General features: G+C 43.8%; 1 protein-coding gene across 11 annotated transcripts in view; it reads left to right on the top strand.

The window, feature by feature from the left end:
• Positions 1-19,242, top strand: part of DMD (dystrophin) — a 1,657,593-nt gene that overhangs the window by 1,495,346 nt on the left and 143,005 nt on the right. The window contains exon 1 of one of the 11 annotated variants that reach the window (XM_029929475.1): positions 14,500-14,620. The exons of 9 other annotated variants lie outside the window; for them this stretch is intronic. In XM_029929475.1, the coding sequence (XP_029785335.1) occupies positions 14,601-14,620 (20 nt within the window). In that variant the 5' untranslated portion in view covers positions 14,500-14,600. Of the gene's footprint in view, positions 1-14,499; positions 14,621-19,242 lie in introns of those variants that run through there. One more of the 11 variants, XM_029929474.1, reaches the window with a different exon arrangement.

The raw sequence follows: 19,242 nt of genomic DNA, 5'->3' as shown, positions 1-19,242 counted from the left end.
GCAGTGCAGAAGTCTTTTGTCTTGATGAGGTCCCAATAGTTTGTTTTTGCTCTGGATTCCCTTGGTTTTGGGGATTGAGGTCAAGGAGGCTGTTTCCTGCTTTCTCCTCTAGGGTTTTTATGGTTTCCTGTCTCACATTCAGGTCCTTCATCCATTTTGAGTTTATTTTTGTGAGTATCACATTTTAAATGAATCTTTTTGTTCTAAGTATCCCCAGAATAGCCGAGGGCCTATGAAACCATATTAGATAAGAAATAAACATGGAAGTCAGTGCAGGTATTTAGATTTGACTCAGAGAGAAGTGGTACTAAGGAGAATATGATAGAGGGCCTCAAATATTTCAAAGGCAAGAAGTGACATGTTTGATTGTGTTTTGGTTGTTTGTTTTGTTTATTGTTTATTTTTCCTTGTTTTGTTTTTCCGGGGTTTGCCCTTGACAGTAAATTCAACTACATATGTGGAAGCTATAAGAAAGCCAATTTTACATAAATATGAAAGAAAATTTTGTAATTGAGCTACCAAAAATAGAATCTGCCACCTTAAAAAGCAGTAAACTCCTTGTGCACTAGATACTCAGGGCTGAAATGACTGCCTCACCCCTAAAGGCAATTTCCGTATTGCATGAGAGGATGTCATTCATTAACCTTTAAGGTCATGTCTGAATCTAATGTTTTGATATTTTCAGAATTAATCAGATGGGACTGACAGCATGACCTGAATCTGTCCTGTATTTATATAAACATCCTGTGTAATGCACCTCCTTTTCTGTCCACTTATATACGTTTTTGAACATTAAATTTGATTTTAGGGCAAATGCTTTTTAAAAGAACTTTAAAATCAACTTGACTAAAGGATCACTTACACACATTAAACTGTGTCCATTTAAAGTGTGCAATACTGTTGTACACTGAGTTCTGACATATGTGTCCCAGTGAAACCACTGCTACATAGTAGAAAACATTCTCATACCCCCAGAAATATCCTTGTGCCCCTTTGCAGGCCATTCTTCCCTTTACCCTGGCCCCTGGCAACCAGTGCTCTGCCGCCTGTCACTATGGATTAGTTTGCATTTTCTAGACTTTTATATAAATGGAATTGTACAGTATTTTTGTGTAGATGGTTCTTTATACTCAGCATAATGATTTTGAATATTGGTAGTTGAAAATCAGTAGTTCATTGCTTTTTTTAGTGTTTATTTTTATTTTGAGAGAGAAAGAGAGTGAACATGCACACAAGTAGAGGAGGAGCCAGGAGGAGAGAGACAGACACACAGACAGACCGACAAAGGAAGAATCCCAAACAGGCTTCACGCTTAGCCCTACTCTGGGCTCCATCTCACAACTGTGAGATCATGACCTGAGCCAAAACGAAGAGTCTGGTACTTAACAGACTGAGCCACCCAGGCACCCCAGTTCACTCCTTTTCAATTGCAGAGTACTTCCTCTTGTATGGATAGTACCATGTTTTGTTTGTCCATTTACCCACGGGTGGACATTCGGGTTGTCGTCTAGCTTGGGGACATTATGAGTAAACCCAGTAAAAATTATATACTTGTTGTACCTTTCCTTAGAAATCCTAGTTTTGAGAAGCACACCACAAAAATAACTTCATAGGTTATATGTCCATTTGCTTCTTGTATTCATATTAAGTGTTATCTTAGTTAACAAGCAACTGGATGATGAGCACCAAGGATGAGGTGAGCAGGTGTCGACCGAGTTCTGGGAGTCAAACATTGTTTGTTGGGAGTAGTTGTGTATCAGCTGTATTTTGCTGTGTAATCAACCATCCCCCAAATTAATGCCTTCACCCAGGGGCCAGCAAACATTTCTATAAAAGACCAGATAGTAGTATAGGTTTTGTGGCCCACACAGTGTCTCTATTGCATATTCTTTTTTCCCCCAACTCTTTAAAAATGTAAAAATCATACTTAGATGGAAGGCTATGTGAAAACAGGCCACAGCAACGGCTTATTTAGCTGACTATCTGAAGATGGACTGGGCCATTTTGGTGGTCTTGACCAGCTACTGTTCTTTGGTGGACCTGCGTACGCATCCGTGTTCAGCTTGTGGCTGGATGAGGTATCATGGCCTGACCTGCATGTCTGACGGTTGACAGGCTGGCATTTAGGAACAAAAGCAACTAGGTCTGTGTGCCTCATGATCCAACAGGGTGAGCCATGCTTCCTCACAAAGACACCTGTCCCGTTTCTGCTTTGCATCACCTTTGACATTGTTTGTTGGCCAAAGCAAGCCATGTCATAGGGTCAGCACAGATAAGGGGGTGGGAAAAGACTGCAGCTTTTGACGGGAGGAGATACAGAGATACATTGCAAGAGCGAGATACCATGGAGGGGCCAGAATTTGTGGCCATTTTGCAGTATATTGCAGAGCGTTGGAGAGGTTACCAGCAAGTTCTTTTGCAGCCTGAGAGTTCTCTGAATTTAAGTGTAGGTAAAACGAGATGTGCTCTGATAATTCTTACTTTGTGAGTAATCATGCTGGGTGAGACAGTTGGTGTGTAGCTTCACAGCCAGTGGTAGAAACAAAGTATCCGTAGTCTGCTGATTTTGAAATATGAAAAATACCAGGGAGAAATATAGTTGATTAATCACTTATTACTACTGCCCATTCATTGACTGCTGATGTGATTAAATTCTGCTGATGTGACTGTGACTTCTTTTCTGCTTATTCTTCCAGCTGGTCATTTTTTTGAAAATAATTTTATTTGCAAAGCTGTTATTCTTTTGATTCTTGATATGCCTCCTATCCCCATAGCTAACGACTGTCCACAGTATTCCTACAGTCATGTAAGAATCTTTTTTCTTTGGGGACACCTGGGTGGCTCAGTCAGTTTCAGTGTCAGACTCTTGATCTCAGCTTAGGTCTTGATCTCACGGTCATGAATTCAAGCTCTGCGTTAAAAAAAGTGAAAATAAAAAATAATGAATCTTTTTTTTGTATAAACACAGTCATTATCAGTCTTCGTAAACAGTTGTTCAGATAAATTTCTCCCAACCACTTAACAGGATGAACTTACATGTATTAAATAGAATGAGTATCCTTTGGCCCTAAAATGTCACCGTTCTGCCAGGCACACCCTTGTCAGTTTGTGGGCCTAGAGGTGGGCGATCTAGCAAGGGTGTCACATGAGGTCCAATCGCAGGGTGAGAGCCAAAGGATTATTTCTCGGTTTCGGTTCTGAAGCATGTTGCCAGGACAGGCAACGTGCAGTTGTGTGCATTGGTGTGAGCCGCCAGGCACCCCCCTTGACAGTACTTTTAGCAGCGGTGTGTTGTCGTCTGCGCTGTGATAGTATCACATGCCATTTGGAACATTTCTTCTGTTTTCACCCATCCACAGGAAAAATGACGTTTTACGCATCATCCCAGTGCAAACCCACACGCGTACACACATACTATCGGCGTCTGTAAATATTTCTCTGTGTAGGCTAGAAAGAAGAGCCTCACGAAACATTACTTATCCTACTGTATAATCCATTCTCATATTTTCTGTCCTTTTCTTTGCCACTAAAAACAATACTAGGGACGATGCACTATATAGATTTCATGACCTATTCATGGTCCACAACTTGATGTTTGGAAAAATACCGTACCTCCCGTGTTTATCCCTAACTCAGGCCTGGCCATCAGAAAGTGGCGCTCTTGGACCACTTTGCCTTGATTTCCATAAGATGGCTTCAGCTCCGGGGGCATCAGACCCATAGCTTATGTCGAGGGGCGCTGGAAGGACAACCAGGCAGGAGTTTGATTTAGATCGAAGAGCAGAAGTGGGATTTGCTTTGCTTCACTTTGCTTGCTTCAAAATCTTTGTATTGAAAATACTGACTAGAAAAAGGTTTCTTCTTAAGCATACGATACAATGAATTTTCACCATCTGAACACACCTGTGTCACCAGAATCCAGATCAAGAAACAGAACATGACCGGCCCCTGGAGTCCCCTTGTCTCCCCCTTCCATCACCATCCACTGTCACCCTCCGTGGGTAACCACTACCTTAAATTTGAACACCATTAATCTGGACCGCGTTTGTACTTCATGTCAATGGAATCATAGACTGTATTCCCTTGTGCCTGGCTTTTTATTTTATTTTTTTTAAATGTTTATTTATTTTTGAGAGAGAGAGAGAGACAGGGAGACAGAGTGTGAGTGGGGGAGGGGCAGAAAGGGAGAGAGACACAGAAAATGAAGCAGGCTCTAGGCCCCCAGCTGTCACCAACCCTGAGGTCATCCCTGAGCTGAAGTCAGATGGATGCTTCACCACATGAACCACTTAGGCACCCCTGTGCATTCATACGGGGCACCTGGGGGGCTCTGCTGGTTAAGCCTCTGACTCTTGATTTTGGCTCAGGTTATGATCTCATGATTCATGAGTTAGGGCCTGCATCGGATCGGGCTCTGCAATGACAGCACGGAGCCTGCTTGGGAGTCTCTTTCTCTCTCTCTCCCTCTCTCTCTTTCTCTCTCTCTCTCTCTCTCTCTCTCTCTCTCTCTCTCTCTCTCTCTCTCTCTCCCCCTTTCCCTCTCCCTCTCTCTCTGCCTCTCTCTCTGTGTCCCTCCCCCTGCTCATCCTCTCTCTCTCAAAATAAATAAAACTTTTAGAGAAAAAAAAATAAAGAAGGTTTTAAAAAACAAAAGCTCATCTTCATTCCTAGGCTTGTATAAAGTTGTTCATGCTCATTGCTGTATAATATCCCATGCTATCATATGCTATGATTTATATATTCTGCTGATTGACACTTGAGACAAAGAATGATGTTATAAACAGTCTAAAATGTGGCATTTGATAAATATATGTGTACATCCCTTTTAAAAAATATAGCAGGGAGTGGCCGGTTTTCCAATGTGGTTGTTCCAGTTTACATTCCTTTCAGCAAAGCAAGAGAGCTCTAGTTTCTCCACATCATCCCTAAGGCTTTGTGTTGTGTGTGTTTCTCATTCTGGTGGGTGTGCCTAGCGAAAGTTTGCTATGTCAAGCCCGATGATCTTCAAATCTGTCTTCTAACTTTTCCTCCCTTCTTAATGTTTTATGCTATTACGTTTTCTGAATCCTGGATTTTATCTATTACTTTTTGAAATGTATTCATTCTTATAAGATGCCTTATAAGTACATACATAATACATACCCACATACGAATCCTTAGCTACTGGTACCCTGATCAGAAACCCTAGGGTCTTCCCTTTCCTCCAGCCCTCACATCCGATTGGTTGAAAAGTAGAATTGACTTTATCCTGTAACCTCTCTTGAGTTCAACCTTGCCACCGATTCCCAGCCCTACTTTCTTAATGCAGGGTTTCATCCTCTCTCTCCGTGTTTTCCCCTCACATACTTGTAGCACAAAGGATCTGCTTTTGTAAATTGCAGTACAGTTGACACACAATGATACGTCCATTTCACCTGTATGACACCGGGATTAGACGACTGTGCGTTATGCCGTGCTCACCACAAGTGTAGCTGCCATCTGTCGCCGCACCATTGACCATATTCCCAATGCTAAACCTTTTGTTTGTTCCTGTGACGTATTCATTCCATAACTGGAAGCCTGTATCTCCTACTCCCCACTGCCCATTTGGTCATCTTCTCTGAACTGGAATATTTTAATAGTCTACTTGACATACATTTCCATTCTAACCCATATCTTCTCTTGTTTCTTCCCACTCCAAAGTTAATTCTTGTTAAAAAGAAAAATATTCACAAGTTTAGGTAATGCCGGTGGGTTTTTTTCTTGTTTTTCCCTCATATGAGGAGGAGCTTCTAAGAGATGAGGATAATTCAACCTGCAAGGATAATTTCCCCATGCTGGAGTCTTGATATTGACTCAAGAATGTGACGACATTCTAATGGGGATAGTAGTGTTTTCTAAATATTAACCTTCTTGAGATACAAAACACAATATTGGCCAAATTCTTTTTTGAATTCCAAAAAAAAGCATAGTCTGAGTTTATAACACAGCAGTATGTTACCAGATAAACATGTACACTTTAGTAAATTATTAATATGAGAAATTATCTCACAATGTCAATTTGAGAAATTTGTTTCAGCTCTTCATACACTAACAAAAGTATGCATGAAACCTGGTGATTTAAGCCAAGTTAGCTCTTAATGGAATGTGTGTTGCTTAATCCCAGTAGGTCAAACTGCTTTTCTCTTTTGCTTCCTTTTTTTTTTATGGCTCTCTTTCTGTACTTCCCCTCTATCTGATTCTCTTTTCCCTCATGTATGAGTCTATCCTCTCCCCCCTTCCCCCCACCACTAGATGCTAAGCTCCTTAAAGTCTAGGCCGTATTTGGGTGCCTCTAGTTGGAATCTGGTTACAATGCTGAAATTTAAAATTATTTCCAGAAGCACGGCATATGGGTGGCTCAGTCTCTTGAGCTTCTGACTCTTGGTTTTGGCCAAGGTCATGATCCCTGGGTTGTGGAATCAAGCCCTAGGTCTGGACTCCACACTGATCATGCAGCCTGCTTGGGATTCTCTCTCTTTCTCTCTCTCTCTCTCTCTCTCTGTCTCTTTCCTTCTTTCCCCTTTGCCGCTATCCCTTGCTTACATACACACACTGTCTAAAATAATAAAATTAAATTTAAAAAGAATCAAAAAGTAAACTGTTTCCATGTCCATCTTCCAAACATTTTCTAGGTTTTACGAATAGTGAAGAACAGTGAAAACAGTTTAACTGATAAGCAAAGACATGTCTAAGTGCCCAATAACTACCTCATGATCACAAGAAATTAATATAGGGGAATATGTGATAAACTCATTCTAGGTACAGCACATGAAAAAAAATCTTGGAGATTTGTGAATTAATCACAATTCCTTGCATTCATATTTTCCTTTAATCTTCAAAAAAATGCCTTGGCAAAAATAAACCAGAGCTGGAGTACAAGATTCAGCCTTGGTGAATCATTAATTGGGTAAATTGGTTTTAACCTCCATTTCTCCCTTTATGGATTCCTGTCTGTGGGGAATTCCTAGCACATCCTGTCTGTTGAAGGCCGGCCTCTAAGAGGACCTCCCCTTCAGGGTGGAGGGGATCCCACTGGTTCCTGCAAATCCAACCTCCTCTCCTCTCACTACTTCAGGGTTCTGCTCTCTGACAATATGAATGCGAATACATCTTTTAACACGTGTGAATAATATTGATATTTTAACCTCAGCCCCAAAGAAAGAGAGCCAAAGGGTGTTAATTTTATTCCTATCTCAGGCTTGTGGTTGCTGATTTATCTTGGAAAAAAAGGAAAAAAATTCTTATTTGGCCCACCTGCTTCCCTCTTAAATGTAAAATCAGAAGAAGGAAAGATTCCTTTTGCAAATTGCTGAAAAGGAGAGACAGACTCTGAACCTCTCATTTCCCCTCATACAGCCGTCTCAAAATGGAAGCGACAGCGTCTCTGCTGAGTGTATTTGGTGCTGTATTCCCAACAGTATTCCTGGACATACTGGGTTTTCTTTTAAGGAGTTGTAACTGCATGAGAAGCGACTTTGCATTAACATCGCATCCCGCCGGCCTTCAAGTCGTTTTCATAGTCATTATGTCATTTGACCCACACCGTGGCCCTCTGCAGTAGTATCTGAATTTTCCAGAAGGGTCAGCAGAGCTCCTGAGGGGTTAAGTGACTGGCCTCTGAGGGGGCAGAATTGGTCCAGAGCCCTGCCTTGCTCGTCTTAATGTCTCGGCTAGAATATACGGGCCACGCTTGCTGAAGATTAAGTAGCTGCTTTTGATTCTGGTAGATACTCATCTCACAGGGAAGGAAAAAACCCTGGTGTCTTCATTTGGTAGCATTTGAATATTAAGTTTTCCTTATCTGCTTCAACTTAGGATGACTTCTTTGTTCGCTTAATTGACTGGTAATTCCTTTGTTTACATTTCCCCCCCAAATCTCAAGAACCAAGTCATAAGTATTAAAATGGTTGCATTAGCATTTAACATGTTTTATGAAATTCGAGTATTTTAGAAAGGAGTAATTTAGGCAGGCATGTATGTAGAATTTTGCATTTTAATTAAAAAACCTCAAAATGAAATGAAACTCTCACAGTATTACTATTTGATATATGGGCAGTGTTTTCTTGTGGATAATAAGTCCTACGACTTGTTTCAAGAAAAGTGACAGGACTAAAACAATTAAAAAAGACAAAGCTGCTCTTTTTTAATCATATGCTCATAAATAAAACTGGGTTGCAAATTCTTTCCAGAGAAGCAGTTGACAAAGTGTAAGTAAATCACTCTAAGAACTAAAGCTGTCTTGATTTTTTTTTGAATTGTCAAACCAAACCTGTATCCTTGTCCAATTATGAATTTCCTTTGACAAATAAATATTTACAAAGTGTGAAATATAGACTTGGTGCACCTCCTAAGGCCAAAGCATACCGTTAAAACTGAAATTTAATATTTTCTCTCACCTCAGATATACCAGAATAAGAACATAACTTAAAAATCATTCTCTCTTGGAGCAGGCTGTCCATTAATCATTCTTTAGATAATATTGGCTTTGTGAGTTTTCAGGTAGAAAGAAAAACTGTAATTTCTAAATCAGAAAATCTGAGTATTTATGGATTTAAGGAAAACAATAAGATCTAGCAAAATAGAATTTTCTGTACGCCCCATTACGAAGTCAAGAAGGACAAATCTTTCAACCCCCCCTACCCCTATTTTCCTGTAAAAATTCTTTACATGTTAAAGGACTTGATTGGGTAGATCCAAGGGTTAATTTACTTGTGATTTGAAAAAAGACTGAGACTTACTTGTTATTATTATTTTCCGTTTTTACTGTGGTGTGTGGGAGAAAGGTAGAAAGACGCCCCAGAATGATTTCACTAATTGGGGTTTTCACCTGCTGTGAGTCTAATCGAATACAAAGCCTTATTTGTAGCTGAAGAGGAAGGGAGATTATGCAGAGGGTCAGAATTTCTGCCTAGTTTTGAAATTCCTGCTATTTGGCACAAAGGCACACAGATAGTTACAGCTTTGAGCCATTGTTAAGGTAGACCAGGACTGCTGTCGCCTGTGTTCTTGAACCACCTTAACGAGTTACCCGTTTCTAGCCGGTGGCGGTGTGCTTTCTATAGGCAGGGTAGCCTGGCAGGCTGATACTTATCGAATTCTTTCTCCAGGAAGCAACCGCTGGCCTGTGAGGTTAATGAAGTGTGGCTTTATGTTAGTGAAGATGCTAAACTTCATCCTTTGAGATGTTCAGTTTGATATAGGTGGCTCTGTTGAAGCTTTGGAGAATCTTATTAAAAGAAATCTACATGAGAAGGAAGCTGCGTCTGACGTTATTTGGAACCTGTTTGGTGAAATCTCTGGTCGAGATGGCAGCTGGGTCAGACAGCTTTCCTCAGCCTGGCTTCCCCTGCCTCCCTGCAGGGGAAGGGCCTGGAAAAATAGGCTTTTGTATGGGTGTGAAGTACTCTGTGTCTGAATGTAGGGGCCTCTTCATTTACCAGTTAATGTGAACTGACTGGATATTCTTAAGTCCAGAAGATGCTGGTTTCAGATGGATCTAAAGAAAAGACTGTTATACATATTTTAATCAGTTCCCCATGGTATTTGCCCTGACTAGCAGTGACTCACCAGCATCATAAGCATTTCTTGGACATCTGTGAATTTCTTGGACGTCCGAGAATTTCTTGGACATCCGATTCACAGCTCACAGCTAAGACTTGTCCTATGCAAAGAGCAACATGGAATCCTTAATGTGTTGGCTACATGTGCAATTGTTGGGATTTTACTGTAAAACATGTATTATGCTTAACTGAAGGAGTAACTATATTCCAAATGACTTTTAGAAAATGATGCAGGTTATCCTTTAGGTTGGCTAGGGACCAGAAAGCAATTCAGGCGGAGACTCTTGGAGCTAGAGGAAGTGGTCCCTAGTGGGTAGTGAAGCCCCCCCAGGGCCATCCCCAGGCAAGGGTCCACTGCAAACCTTTTCATCTCTTTCCTTTCCCTTTCTGCTCCTTATTTTATCAAGGTAAGATCTGACTAGCATGGAACCTCAAGCAGCCCGAGAGGACAAGGATGTATTTGTGGAAGATAGGAGCAGCTTGGCCTCTGGCCTTGGCCCCAAACACCCTCCACGTGGGCTCATCCAAACCCGTGACCCTACAGCACTAACGTTTCCAGCCATTAGCTCCAATCCAGACATTGTCCCTCTGAGCTCCAGACTCAGATGTCTACCTGCCTTCTGCATCATACCGCCACATCAGACTCACCATGCTTAAGACTGAATTCATCCTCTCACCCTGACCCTCTTCTGTTCTGAACCTTCCCCCTCCTCCTGACATTCCTGGCTTGGCCAATATTACTCATCCAGTCTTGGGATTCACCCCTAGACCAGTGACTCAACCTTGGCTGCATGTAAGAATCACCTGTGGAGCCTAAATACTCCCAGTGCCCAAGGCCAGCTAGATCAGAGCTGACAGCTGATGAGATCCAGCGGTGGCCAAGCTGGAGGTCCATGGTCCTAGTGGGTCTTCTCTCTTTTCCATTCATGCATCCCATCAGTCATGACTCCTGTATATTTTTTTTTAGTATATGTATTCTGAGAGAGAGAGAGAGAGCAAGCGAGCATGAGCAAGGGAGGGGCAGGGCGGAGGGAGAGAATCCCAGCAGGCTCTGTGCTGCCAGTGCAGAGCTGGGCTTGGCCTCAGGAACCTTGAGATCATGACCTGAGATGAAACTAAGAGTCAGATGCCTAACCGACTGAACCACCCACGTGCCCTGCGACTCCTGTAGTTTTAAACTTTATCATTTCTCCTCTCTGAGCCACGACCATTGTGCAGAGCCCTGTCATGTCACAGGCAGCTTGTATCTAGTCTCCTCATTCCAGACTCTTCTGATCGAGCCCTTGCTCCATTACCTGAGTGACTTTTCTGAAAGGCAAATATGACAGAACCACACCCGTGCTTAAATTCAGACCTTTCAGGATATAGGTCAGACTCTGGATCATCATACTAGGTCCTTCTCAGTTTGCCCGCCTCTGAATCTTTATCTTGACATTCTCTCCCGAAGATCAAATAGACCACTGAAGCTCTTGAAAAGAAAAATCTGTTTGTGGTCTCTTTACCTTCACACTTGCCATTATCACCACTTATAATTGCTGATTTGCCTTTACCCCCAGCTGACCAGATGCTCCTTTGGGGCCTACAAGAAGAGGCTTCGAGAGATAGCTGTTCAGTCTACGGCCATACCACCCTGACCGCGCCCAATCTCATCTGATCTCAGAAGCTAAGCAGGGTCCGGCCTGGTTAGTACTTGGATGGGAGAAATAGCTGTTCAGTGAATGAACCTAGTCCTCTTCTCAGCTCCAAAAGGTGGACTTAACTTATTCTTCCACCAGCAGTCTCCACTCAGCATCCAATCTAGTGACGGAGAGGGTGGCTTTGACTGGATGGGTCCCTTGCTTGGTCAGGATCCTTGGAGAAATGGATGGTACATTTCAAAGTGGTACTTGAAAAGAGTGTAATGGAAAGGTTATTTACTAAAGCCTGAGCAGTGTAGGGGACAGAACAAGAGCAAAGGGAGAACCTGGAAAGTGCCATTGCTGTAGAAATGACTGCCCAGCAAGACCTGTGGCCGTGGGTAAAGGAACTTAGTTACTGCCAGGTCCAAGGCCAACAGGAGGGAGCCTGGGGAATAAATTTGCAAACATCTCTCTCCTTCTGCCCTTGATCTCCCACTGCAGGCCTTTCCTCATGGCCTCAGGTTGGCTGAAAACAAAAGAAAGCCAAAGGCAGAGAGAGCCTGACCGATGCCACCCCCAGAGGTCAAACCTCATGGGGCATAGAGCAGAGTGGAGAAGGGCAGGTGGAGGGGAGAACGAGGGGATAGCCCTTTCGGTCAGAGAGGCCTTCGTTTTTCTAAGTACATGCAACACTTAAGTGGTTCAAAGACTGGAGTTTGGTGTATGGAAAAATTACCTGGGGTGCCTTCTTAGACCTTATTCTAGCTCCTTCATTGCTGACCCCTGTTTGTAGCAAACCTACTCTCCTCTGCTGTCAGACAGCAGTGAGATGGCTCATGAGCCCAAGAGAAAAAATACAGATCATCTCCCACAATAAAAGAGGCCACACCTCCCCATGGCAGCATAGTAGAGGCCTTGGAGCAAAACTCCCTGTTCCAGACCTTGCACTGTCACATTCTCGCCATGGTATCAGGATGAATAGCTCATGGTAAATTCTGGAGTCAGAATTTCAACTTGTTTTTTCTGGTAGCAGAGCTCCGTGTTCCTTTCCTGTCTCTGGTTCACATCAAAACAGCAATCATAATAATAGCTAATATAAACAATTTATTTTCATACATGGCATCATTATAGAATTTATATATGACATGAAGAGATATAAATTATGTTCTTTTTTTCCTCAATGCCTTTTCCTAATAAGCAAAATTCATAATCTAAGTGAAACTGACAATAAAGCAGTTACTGTGATGCCCATGTCATTTCTTAATAATACTTTCAGTATTTAATTTCTAAAATAACATCAAGATTTGGGAACAAGTCTTCAAGTGCCTATAACTCCAGTCTAAAAAAGAACTTAAAGATGTATTTTTGAGGATTGCCATCTGTCAAATTTAAGCAAAAAAATCTGAATAGTGATTTCTTATTTTCCATTCTTTTTTCCAACAAGTTGTTCCTAGTAGTCTTCTAGCTGAACAGTGAAAAAATGGACTTGAGCATTTATATTTTAGAGAAAGATGTCAGCACTGTGGAATCTTCAGTGGGTAATTTAAAAGTGTAAAACAAAAGAAGAAAAAGAAGAAAGGAGCATGACAAAGCACAGGTGTTGCAAACCTTTAGCTGATTGATTTCTGATATGTACAAATGCCCATGCTGTGAGGTTTCTGTCTTTTCATTGAAATAAACATAAACAGTAAGGGATTTGCCACATTGACACAGAGGTTAGTCACTGATTAATAGCAAAGGCCACAGCTTCCTCATCACAGAATACTAATCCCTTCTCCCCCGACGATGGGACCGATGGGGCCGCCCGAGAATCTGCAGTTAGACCAAGGGACAACCTTACCCAAAGGGAATCCTAGTGTGCCCCCCTCAGACCGTAATAGAAGCTGCTTCCACCACTCACTGGCTCCAAAGTGCCAAAAGACAGCATTCATAAGTCTCAATTTATGAGGCAAATGCCAGCATCTTACCTACATGCACACGTCTTTAATGATAACATTTACGTTTTTGTTTGCTTCATCAAGGGTAATGAAGCAAATTAGCACCCTCTTTCTCTTTTGTTCACGTACTTTATTTTTTGCCTCTTTTGCCATGCTGTACCATACTGTAAAGGGAGATTGATGTCTATAGCCCCTTCAACTCAAACATTCTGGGGGGGGATGTTGAGCAAAAAAAAAAAAAAGGATATTTAAAATGAAAAAGGGGGCCACGTTTTCAACTGTAAACTGAAGTGGAATGAATCAACCAGAGGGATTGAAAAGGCAGTAATTGAAAGAAGAGAAAAAGTAAAACAGGCCAACAAAATAAATGGACAGAGAGGGACAATGAAACCAAAGGGAGTTTATCTTAAAATACTCTTTGGAAGGCCGCTAATGGAAGTACTCTGTGAAGGCTGCAGAAACTCGATGTGCTAATGAAGGCTTTCTTCTTTTCAGAGTATTTCCAGACTTGAAATAATTTTGCATTAGTTAACCTGTATCCTCATATGGCAAACACTAAGATTAGAAATACTTGAACTGCCCAGGCCCTGCGACTTTTCCAATAAAATGTTCCATTGGAAAGGGTTTCCTTTTAGATTTCTCTAACATGATAGTAAAAGACGACTGTGCACACCATCGGTGGCGGTGTTTTCTTTAGAGTCTATACCAGTGGTTCTCAGACTTCAGGGTGCTCTTTCAACTTCAGTAGGTCTGGGCTGGGACCCAGGAATTCCTATTTCCCAGAAGTTCCCAGGCGATGCTGATACTGCTCTTCTACCCTTTGAGAACTACCGCTGTGTTACAAATACGAATGCTTCCTTAGAAGCCCCTTTAGCCCAAGCGGAGCAAAACCTGAATTTTCTGTCCTTACAGCCCTACCACTTTAATCTGAGGGAAAGCGGTGGGGGGAGAGAGGTATGATCGTGATTTTTCCCTCTCATTCTCTGAAAAGAAAACTCAGAGCCTACACACTTAATTATCCGCAATGAGGTCATTTGCCCCTAGGTCATTTATTTAGGCAACAAGTAGTCTTGCTGGAGGTTTTAAGGCGGTGCAAGCAGGGCGGTGTGTGGTTTTCAGGTTCCTAGGACTACCTTAAATCCCTTCCTCCGTCTGTCTTTTCTTTTTCTTTCCTCTTTGGGAAGCTGAGCCCCCCGCTGCGGGGTCTTTGGGAGCCTGGGAGCCCGGGTTCCCCGGTCGCTAGGTGGGGGCGGAGCCCGGCTCGGCCCCGCCCCGTCTGCCTGCAGCTCGCCCTCCCCGCCCGCCCGCCCGCCCGCCTGCCCGCCTGCCCGCGCCGGCTCCTCCGCAGTGCTTTCAGCTGCGAGCCTGGGCGGCGGCGGCGCTCGACTTTCGGGGAGCCCGGCGGCTCTGGGAAGCTCACTCCTCCGCTCGCGCCTTCCCTCGACTGCCGAGCCCTTGCAACCATGAGGGAGCAGCTCAAAGGGTAAGTGCCATACGGCCGCCCCCAGATCGCCACAGTCGGTGCACTTGTGGCACGAGCAGGGGGCAAACCCAGGAGGCCAAAACTTGGACGAGCGCGGCGGCTGGACTCCGGGCGCCGGGCGTCGGGGAACCTACCCCGCGGGTCCTTGCTGCGCCGCTGCAGGTGCGTCCCCGCGGCTCCCTCCTCGGCGCCGGGTTTGCGGGGAGCCCCCGTGCTCTGGCCCTGGCATAGGCTCGGCGAGGAAAAAAGGCTGTTTTCTCGCCGTCCCCAGAGGGGACAAGGCGTTCTCCACGCGGGGATTGGGGCCGCGGGAGCTTTTTGCTCCTTTCCGGGCTGTGTGGACGTGAGCCAGACAGGCTGGTCCTAAATCGTCTCTCCACTTCGCGGAGGGAAGGGGCGCGCGAGGCTTTACCTTCCATTGCACTGCGAGTGCCAAAAGGTCAACTTTCTGCCTGATTTCTTCCGAGGATTCCAACTGACATTCCCCCTGTTGGATTTTCTACTGTGTTCGTTCTGTGCCCCAAGACTTGCACAAACCAGGAAAGAAAGAAAAAACAATTAAAGCCCAGAAGTCAAGGATTTGACAGAGAGAGGATCTAGGGGTTTTGTTATTGTTTTCTGTTTTGCCCTCCGGGGTTGGGCGTGCAGTCATTTCTGGGTGTCCTTCGCTCGCGTTTCTCCAGGTGTCTGTGCTCATCCCTAAGCAAAGTTTGTCATTCCTGATCATCGTGGCGACGAAAAGGGTAGGAGACTTTGTTTATCTCCGTTAAATTTGAAGTTAAGTTTGAAGCTTCAATTGACAGGGTTCAGTTGCCCGAGGGAGGCACGATATTAATTATAAAATGCTTTAACGTCATTTTTAAAAAGTGCATCTGACTTAAGTGGGGAACCAAAGTGAAATGTCCGTTCTTCCTTGGCCAAAAGCTCCTTTCGGAGTCCATGCTTCCTTATCCCTGTCACCTATTCTCCTCACCACCTGCCCCCCCATCACCCTTTCTCTCTTGACTAGATTTTTTATTTCCTTGTGCCACATCCCCTCTTTGCAGGATACGGTTTCTCTTGGAGAAGCTAGAGGAGCAAATGGAACAACACGGTTACGTGAAAGGTCTCTGACCCTTGATCACCGTGGAATTGGTTTCAGGCAGCGTTGTTTGATCTTGGATTGGACACGACCCCGAAGTGAAATTGCTTTGGCCAAAGTTGAGGGTGGGTGGGATTTAAGCCCAAAAAGCAAATAGAGGGACGACAAGTAACAGCTGGCACAATCACCCAGGCAATTGTCTTTGGCCTGGCCTGAGCCTGAGCCGACCGGAACAAAATGTTAAGTATCCCAGGGAACAAGAAAGGGGAACTAGAAGAGGATTTCTGATGCTTAGGTGGACCCCCAACCCCCTAAGACCCCTCCCCATGGTAGCAGAAACTTTTAAATATATTTTCCCATTCCCATCCTGCCAGTATTCCAGCAGTGCAAGCCAAGTTCAACATTCAGCATGCAAATGCCAAGGTTCCTGTAGAAAAGAAGTCTGATCCCCAGATTAAAGGGAAATGATTTTGTGTGTGTGGATCAATGGGCTCCAGATTATATATGAAGCCAAACTCTAATCCTCTGCAAATCGCTAGAGAACGGTACGTTTTCATACCACTGCATAGCGATTAGTTTCTTCCCGGGGAAGTAGTGGAAAGGGATTTTTTTTAAAAACGGCAACTGTTTGGAATATTTTCAGTACCCAATAACAGTGGTGGCAGAAGAAATCTTATTTTAATTAGGCAACTGCCATTTCCCCAGCGAGAGAAGTAGAGATTTGTTGCTTTTTGTAAGTGTTTAATGTTTGTTTTTAAGAAACTAAAAAAGCAGTTCCTATCAGTCTGACTATTCCAGCACCGACAGCAGGAACAGCTCTGAGGCCGTTGTAATAACCTTGCACACTTCTTGAAACTAAAGAAGGTGAGAGAAAATTTAAATTGTATGGTAGGAAATTAGGTCAGCCCTGTGCTCAGAAGAGTAATGCTTTAATTTCTTACTATTGACAAGTAGGTGTTGCCGGGGTCTTTTGTCACATCGAGTGATTTTTGTATTTTAGTTTGCATCAGCTTCCTATTATGGCCTCAAATAAAAGAGCAAAGAGAGATTATTGTAGTTTGTACACATTTTTAAAGGGGAAATCAGAGTTTGAAGGCCATTCAGAGAGGCCTGTCTCATGCCAGGCTTCGGAACCAGCAGGGCTAAAATCAATCATAATAGTTTTTAAAGATTTAAGGAGCGTTTTAAGGATTATTTAGGCACTAGGCTCTGTGTTAATGGGCATGCAGAATTTTGATCTGTGTCAAACGTTATTGCTCTCAGAAGACTGAACAAAGATGGACCCATTCACTTGTGAACAGATTTCCGAGACCCTTTTGGTTGGGCTTGGTGTACACAGAGCTTGTTTCCCATGTGAAAAGTGAAATGCAAAAACAGAAAAAAAAGAGACAGCCCCCGCCCACACTGGCCCCACTACCTCCCCGCCCGGTTATCTTTCTCTCTCTTTCTGTATATTCCAGGTAGACCTGAGCTTTTCATGGAGTTGGTGAGAATCCTCTCCTGTTTTTGAACTTAGACACAGAGTAGTTAATAAAGAGCTGTAAAATATGCGTTGATCACATACAAAAAATGGATTTGCCCTGTAAGAGAGGATGGGGACTTTGTGCATACCATTTCATACTGTCCCTGTTCATCTTTTCTCTCTTCTGGGGGTTAAGTATGTCTCACTAGGGCTTTGAATTCACCACACACCGAAAACACCCACATCCAGTGAAGTGAATGTTTAGTTCATCTTATAGTTACCACAGAATCAGAAGTCATTTCAGCTGCATGGGCAGTTGTTTTCTTATCGTTAAATGATTAAAAGGTTATTTTTCTATTTTTGAGGATTAGTCACACGCTTGATTCTTTTCTTCTTTCCCCTTGGGTTCACTTCTGCCGGCTTCTGGTTAGTAATCGGCCTGCAACCAAGACTGTAAAGGTGAAATACAAACCTGTTTTCTGGGGACCTGGCATTGCTTATGAAGAAAAGGGTTGCATGTTGGGAAGAAGGTAAAAAGAAGATTGGCTTTTGGATTTGTTTGAGTTCATTTATGTGGATTATTCAAGTCCCCCAGACTCACAGGGAAGTGGGAAAATGGGTACCTGGATGGGCCTGGCGTCCAGCAATCCATGGAGTGGGGTTAGAAGTGGGGCTTAGAATTTCTTCTCTCCTCCACCAGCAAAGGTAGTAGCACTTTAGCTAAGGTCTGATGTGGATTAAAGCAGAGCTTTTAGAATCCTTCTCATAATTTTGAACCCCTGGAATAAATTCCTTCACAAGGTAGAAATGTCGGTATATCACCAGTCATGAGGTTTATTTTGTATGCAAGTTTCTCTTTTCTCTTGGAATTGCATTTCGTATGAGTTACCGTGCTTCTGCCTTGACCTCTGCTACCAATGGTGGCTTTTCAGGGTGCTGGTCTGGTCAGGTGCACCAGCCCAGACACGTTTTCCTGCCTGTCTATTGAGGATGCTACCGTCCTCCAACACACCATAGAGGTGGGACTTTATTATCATGCACTGTGTGTATGAAGGGCCTCTGTGTGTGGACACGCATGCTTTTCCCTTCTCGTCCCTTCTTCCGTCCCTAGCGCTCCCACTGTGCACGGCCTTTGGAAACGACGGAGAAGCAACACTTTTTCCACGAAGCTGCAAGCTGCAGCCTCCTAGTGCTGTGCATGTAAAGTACCGGTTCCGTCCACCTCTTCTCCAGCTCATAAACCGGCTTGGTGGTGGGGCTTCCTGAAGCCCCCTGAGCTTGGACTGCCGGTGTCTTCATGCTCTCCTTGCTCTGAAAGACCTGGACGTCGTTCCCTCCGCCGAGAAGCCCCTGTTGTGGCCCTCACCTGCAAATTGTCTCTGTGGAAGAGTAAACCAGAAGTGAATGTGTTTGGGAAACACCGACTCGGCCCTTTGCAAGTGCACCTTGTCTTGTAACTTTCTTCTGGCAGCCCTCACTGTCGAGTTACTGGATGGTGACTGTCAGGGTGCTCTTTGGAGGGGGACAGTTTAGGGAATTTCCACTTGCTTTGTGACTTTTTTTTTTATTGTATTTGACGGACCACAATAGATACGTCTCCTTTTAACGTCTTTAAAAAAAAAAAAAAAACGAAAACAGAGGTATTTCACGTTGAGTGGTTTTTGTTCTCTCCGAAGGGTCTGAGGCTCGGCATTCTTACTGCAGGTGGATCCACATCTGTAGTGTCCTCAACTAATAGAACATTCAGTTTTAGTGGGTGTTAATTTGGGGTCCATGTAGTAACGAAAGCAACCATGCACTGAGCCCCAGGACGTACTGGTCACGGACTCCGCTGACGCTCTCCAGTGAGCAGGCTTGCCCTCAGTGTCCCAGTTAGTGGGACACGCAGCCAGAACGCAGTCTTCAGATTTAAAATCTCTGCTCCGGCCACTTGAGCTGCCATATTGCTGCCTCCCCAAACTCCTCTTTCCGTGTCAGGCCTCTGCAGTCTGCCAGCCTTCAGGTGTCCCCGTGCAAGCTTTTGCTCTTCTTGCCATGCCCACCCTTCCCCCCCTCCCCCTCCCCGCAAAGCATAGGACT

Source organism: Suricata suricatta, chromosome X (assembly GCF_006229205.1).
Source record: "Suricata suricatta isolate VVHF042 chromosome X, meerkat_22Aug2017_6uvM2_HiC, whole genome shotgun sequence".
In the NCBI taxonomy this organism is placed as follows: Eukaryota; Metazoa; Chordata; class Mammalia; order Carnivora; family Herpestidae; genus Suricata; species Suricata suricatta.
Note: the sequence above shows the minus strand (reverse complement) of the source record. Positions and strands in the feature narration are given on the sequence as shown.